At 40.0% G+C, this 5,594-nt stretch overlaps 1 protein-coding gene across 1 annotated transcript; it reads left to right on the forward strand.

The window, feature by feature from the left end:
* Nucleotides 1-502: 502 nt before the first annotated feature.
* Nucleotides 503-4,784, forward strand: LOC119301333. The gene is made up of 10 exons (XM_037578289.1): nt 503-722; nt 1,445-1,470; nt 2,171-2,255; nt 2,334-2,543; nt 2,906-3,028; nt 3,346-3,403; nt 3,483-3,556; nt 3,955-4,043; nt 4,129-4,200; nt 4,472-4,784. The coding sequence occupies exons 1-9, from the start codon at nt 636-638 to the stop codon at nt 4,196-4,198; spliced, it is 822 nt and encodes a 273-aa protein (XP_037434186.1). The 5' UTR covers nt 503-635; the 3' UTR covers nt 4,199-4,200; nt 4,472-4,784.
* The last annotated feature ends 810 nt before the right edge of the window (nt 4,785-5,594 follow it).

Genomic DNA, 5,594 nt, shown 5'->3' on the forward strand with positions numbered 1-5,594 from the left:
TAGTAGTAATCCTTCAAATTAGAATTTTGTTTAATTATGAACTATGTTTAGTTATGTTTGAAATAAACTAGTAGAACATATGTCTGAATTATATGTTTGAAACGAAGTCGTATTTGAAGAATTTTTTACATCTTCAGTTTACATAACCTATTGGAGTTACATTTTTACATCTTCGTTTTGTATTATTTGTTGGAGGTAGCCTTTTTCTGAAGATGCAAAAAATATTTTTTAAAGATGTAGTAAATTTTTACATCTCCAATTTTGCATATTCAATTGAAGATGCTCTAAGGCCTTGTACAATGGGAGATGCTTAGGGATGTGCTTAAAAAAATAAATCGAATTTTTCTAAAGCACCAGTATCTATTTTTATAGAAGAGACGTTTAGTTAAGCGTCTACCATGTACAAATAAGTATCAGTACTTAAGAAAAATCTAATTTATTTCTCTAAACACCTCACCTAAGTATCTCTCATTGTACGAGGCCTAAGGGTCAAATTAGACAATCTCGGTTGGAGATGCTCAGACCGCGCCGCCGGAACCCTTCCACACGCCGAAGCTCCTCCTCAGCCCGTCTGCTTGACTGCCGCGGAGTGGAGGGCAGATCCATCCGGGCCGACGATTTTAGGAGCTTCGAGGATGAGGAGCTGGGCTAATCGCCCCCACTCATCCCTTCTCGCCTCTTTCCTCGCGGCCTCTTGCCTTCTCGTGGCCGGATCACCTCAGGTACATCTCTATCACTGTTACCCCCTCTCCTCTGTTGCTGGATTCTGGATTTGTACGCGCAATTCTTGCTTCGCTAGCTGTTACAATGCAAATGGGTACTTATTTCGTGTAAAATCAATCTTTAAACCGCTCAGATTTAGCAAGTTAGGAATTTTGGGGTGAAATCTAGAGCTTTGTTCTGTATTTCTGTGCGGCCTGCGAACCCTAGTATTTCGTACTACAGAGTACAGACCATGTCACTAGTGTGAGGCATGTTGTTCGTTCTGGACGCTCCTCAGCAAGGTCCAAGCCATCTTTGTATCGTTCGAGTGATTGTTATGTCGGTCCTTGCAAGAATCTTTGCTGCTCTTTGGGTTCGGAGGCTCAACGCAATGAACACATGCTTGTATAACTTGTTTTGCATGAAGAATTTGCTTTGTGACATGTGGAACGCTTGCAATTGACAATTTGTTAAATCAATAGGGGTGGTCCAAATCTTATGCAAGGCAAAAGCTAGTTTCAACTGAATGTTACACCCTTAGGGTTCTATGTATACGAACTTGCTGAAAATTTTGTCTGGAGATGTCATCATCTTTACGAATATTCAGATATTAAAGATGTAAGCATGCCATAGCCTACCCAAAGACACACGTTTACTGTTAGACTTACCAGTTGTCTTTGATGTTAAGGTGAATATCCGATTTCCCTGGTCTGGCTAATTTGGATTTTTTTTTATGATCTAGGAATTGCATGAAGCATCTGGATCCAGGTACTATACTTAAGCTTGCAAACCAGTTGCTACAGGTGAAATTACGACAACGTTTTATTCCGGGCATGCCACACAAGATATGTTGCTCATGTTTTTCTCTCTGTGTCCATGGCAATACAAATAAGGTCCTCACCCGGATCTTTCTTAAGTAAGTCATTACCTATAACCTGTTAGAGCTTCTCTAAGGAGGAGTACCCGTGGCCAGGAGACACCAGAGGGCTGACCAGACGTCAATGAGGAGGCCCTGTAACTGGCACAGATCATAAGATAACAGGGGTATATGTCATCATTTATGGAAAACTATTGATAACTTGTTTGTACATGATCTCGTAGCCTTGTAATATGCAAGACATATACCTAACATATGGAAACTAAGCACACTCATATGCTCCTAACTGGTCTGTTAACTTGACACAAGAAACTACTCGAACTTGACCAACTTAACTTTATACCACTCTAGATGATCCAGATACTTCTCTTATTCTGATCCAAAAGGCAAGGGGCCTAATGGCTCCTTTGCTGCATCCTTTTCCTGCTACTGGCTGGGCCCTGTGGGCCAGCGGTAAGGAATTTCCCACATAACATAATCTTAACACAGGAACACTATAGACAGACTTGTCGACTTGTGGGATGTTAAAATGTTCTATGTAGAATCTTGGGACACAATACTGAAGAGTTGTGTGCTTTCACTTGATGCCAGAATTCTTCATCAAACAAAGCCACACACACATGAGGTGCATTGTTCAAGGGAAAGGAGCCGTGCAGCTTGGAAAGCTGTTGATGAGGTAGGACATGCAATGTGATTGCTCACTGCATTGGTGCATTCATAATGACATTGCAGGTTAAACACTCTCTTTATGCAGTACTTGATGCCCTTTGTGGAGAAGGAGAAATATGAACTCCCAAGCAAATGCAGGCTTCGTCCTGAAAACGACATGTTTCGGGAACAAGAGCAACATAAGATCCATTTTGATGTTAATGAGTGGCGTTGTGGCTTCTGCAAGAAATCATTTCGAGCAGAAAAATTTATCGATCAGCATTTTGCAAACCGGCACAATAATTTGTTGGATAATGTACGTTCTCACTTTCTATTATCATTGCGCCCATTTATCAATTCCTTAAACAAGTAAATCTGGTACATATATGTTTACTTAGTAACAATTTTATATAGCCTGTGCAGTTTTCAGCACAAGTATAATGTTCCCCTTTTTACGTCTGTTGTTTTCGTTCATCGAAAAAACAGATGCAATGCCAAATAAGATGAATTCTATGACATTTCTTGGCCATGCACTTGATGTTCTCATATTAACAAGTTAACTTGTTTGATATATGTTGGTGAATTACCAACCTTAGTTCAAAGCTGCGACACTTTTTTTGGATCGGAGGGAGTATTGTTTAGAGTCATGAAATGCTAAATCTTGAATTGTTTCCTTAGACTCAAGGAAGATGCTTGGCAGATCTTTGTGGAGCACTTCACTGTGATCTGACAATGGAGTTCAAGAAACCAAAAAGTAAATGCAATGCTGCTGCAGCTGCAAGGAACCGTCATCTTTGTGAGGTTCTTATTATTTTGTTTGAACTGCCCTAAATATCTTTGTTTGGTCAGTTTTGTGCTACTCTTGTAGGCTCGTTGCATCTTTTTACCAATGGAAAAGCTAGTAAAATTTGGTTGTAGTACCTGCCTGAACGTAAACACTAGAAGATGATCATGACATATTATGAGAACTATAAAAGATTGCCACATATTTCCTTGGCTTTGTTAATTTTGTTGGTATTTGGTTGAAAAATAATAGATGCAATATATGCCTATATAGATAGCATTTACAGCTGTATTTACAATGGCAATATTGAACTCCCTTTTACTTCTGCTAACAGAACCTTGCGGACAGTTGCTTTCCTATTAATCAAGGGCATTCTGCCAGCCGTCTTCATGGTGAGTGCTGGTTTAATGCAATGATCCTGTATTCATAGTTCTCCCAGGTGGGCTTCTTGCTGATACAGCTGTTTTGCAGAATTTTTCTTGCGCCAATTCTGTGATGCTCATACTTGCAATGGGGGCTCCAAACCTTTCCCCAAAGGTGGCAGGGTGAGCTATTTTTAACCTATTTTTTTTTGTTTCGAGTCTTAATTTTGAGCTCTATTAAGCTTCATCATCTGATAACGTTTTATAAAGTTGTTTTATGCAGAGCTTGTTGTTGTGTTATTAAGCTTTAAGATTTCTTTCATAAGATAAAATTGTTCATTTTCGTATGCCATAAACCTTCAGGTTATTATGTTGTATAATTTTTTGAATGTCTTTAATCTACATTGCTTTCACTGCAATTTGAGATTCTTAAACTATAGCATAACATTACACATTGAACATGTTTTTTGTCGATGAAAAAAAAATCCATTTGCATTTGAACAAAACAATTCGCTTCTGTCTTTATAAGCAGAAAAATGGAAACCTTCCGACTTAGTGTTAACTTTTACCCCATTGTGCAGAAACAAACAAACAGATTCTACCTGGCTCTCTGCATCTTGACAATGCTGCTTTTGCCTGTGTTCTATCTCATAGTATTTTTACACCAGAGGTTTGTGGCATTTACTTTTATGTATAGGACCCTTTGTTAATACCTTGGGAAATTTCCAGCACTGTATCTCATATTTGTTGTGCAGGGAAATGAAGAAAGGAGATCAAGTTTTCAAACGAATTGGAAAAACCGTGCACAAGAAAAAGCCGTCCTAGTTGTAAGATCCCTCGCTATCCATTACCCAAGCTCCTAGAGATGAACCCACCATTTTGCTCTTGGTGTCAATTAGCTATGCATGTCATGTTGTCTCTTCATATGTCTCTCTTCCCTTCTCCTTCATGACTGAAGTTCCTTCAACATATATATTGTTTGGATCGTCATTTACGTTCAAGCAAAATGTGTTTGTGTTACCCCAGAAGCGGACTACTGCTTTGGCCTAATTTCATTCATGAACCTTTTCGTGATGCCTGCCTCTGCTTGTTCTGCAGCCCCGCACGGATACACAAGATCCAACAAGCAGTCATGTGTAATTTTTGAGAGGTTACAGAACATATCCTTTGATGTAAACCGAAACATTGTTGACCGCGACAAATTGCTCCTGGAACTTGGTGCTTACATGACTGTACAGCCAATCTAATGTCAGGAGACTGTTGTACTATATTCAAGGATGGGAAAGGTTAAAGCTATCTAAGTATTGTTGGTGTTACTGGGGCTGTAGATTGTGGGGTAGCAACATTTACTTTATCTGAGATGCTATCTATGGTTTTCATAAGAATGTTTAGAGGCCCATTGATTTGGTTTGATGCTCCTATTTCTCGAAAGAGGCTTTCGTCCTGCTTTATTTAAATCCAGCCAAACGGCGGACTGATACCAGGTGCTGAGGGAACCCTCATACAAGCCGGTTAAAGAAAAACATGACAAGACACCCTTTCAAAAAAAAAAAAAAGACAACACACGCCAAGCAAGACCAACAGAACACCAGAAATGTCATGTTGGACGCCGCCAATGTGCCGTCAAAACAGAATTAGTAGCCGAATCATCACAGCTAAAAGAAACCAATGAATTGACACCCAACGAATGGCCCCCGTGTGTGCTTGGGCCTGGCCTGATCCCTGACCTTTTCCATCGCTAACGGGAGTTTAGGTTGTGTCTTCCCGCTGGCGTGTTCTACACCATGTCGTGTGGTTGCTTGCCACGACCACTTCCAAGCCGCGACATGTGGCTGCTAGACGCACTGCTTGCTTGTTGTGGAGGCTGATAATCGACGGTGGCGGATCTGGCGAAAGCGTCGCTGATAAGCTGGGATCGGGTTTTCTTTGGCCCTTGGGCACTTTATCGTTAGTGTTTGTTGTGGGGAAGTTGTCGGCTCTGGTCTGTTGGAAATATTCCTAGTGGCAAATAATGTGATGATGTTTGTTTCCTTATGTATTCATGAATTATTTGTATTGTCCTTGAACATCATCATTGGTATGTATCAATAAGTATGTGACTTATTTATGAGATATATATTGTATGATGATTGTTCTAATGGACCCTAGTTGATAAGGTTATGAGGAGACGTACCTTTTGACTAGTATACGATTTGGTTGATGACTATGTGAAAGGATCAAT

Source organism: Triticum dicoccoides, chromosome 5A, assembly GCF_002162155.2.
Source record: "Triticum dicoccoides isolate Atlit2015 ecotype Zavitan chromosome 5A, WEW_v2.0, whole genome shotgun sequence".
Classification (NCBI taxonomy): domain Eukaryota; kingdom Viridiplantae; phylum Streptophyta; class Magnoliopsida; order Poales; family Poaceae; genus Triticum; species Triticum dicoccoides.

Bases quoted from the DNA above. Each gene is read 5' to 3' on its own strand.
- LOC119301333 (XM_037578289.1), top strand. From the start codon at position 636: ATGAGGAGCTGGGCTAATCGCCCCCACTCATCCCTTCTCGCCTCTTTC. The intron at 2,256-2,333 runs GTAGGACATGCA...CTCTTTATGCAG, and splicing joins CTTGGAAAGCTGTTGATGAG to TACTTGATGCCCTTTGTGGA. The intron at 3,557-3,954 runs GTGAGCTATTTT...CCCATTGTGCAG, and splicing joins CTTTCCCCAAAGGTGGCAGG to AAACAAACAAACAGATTCTA.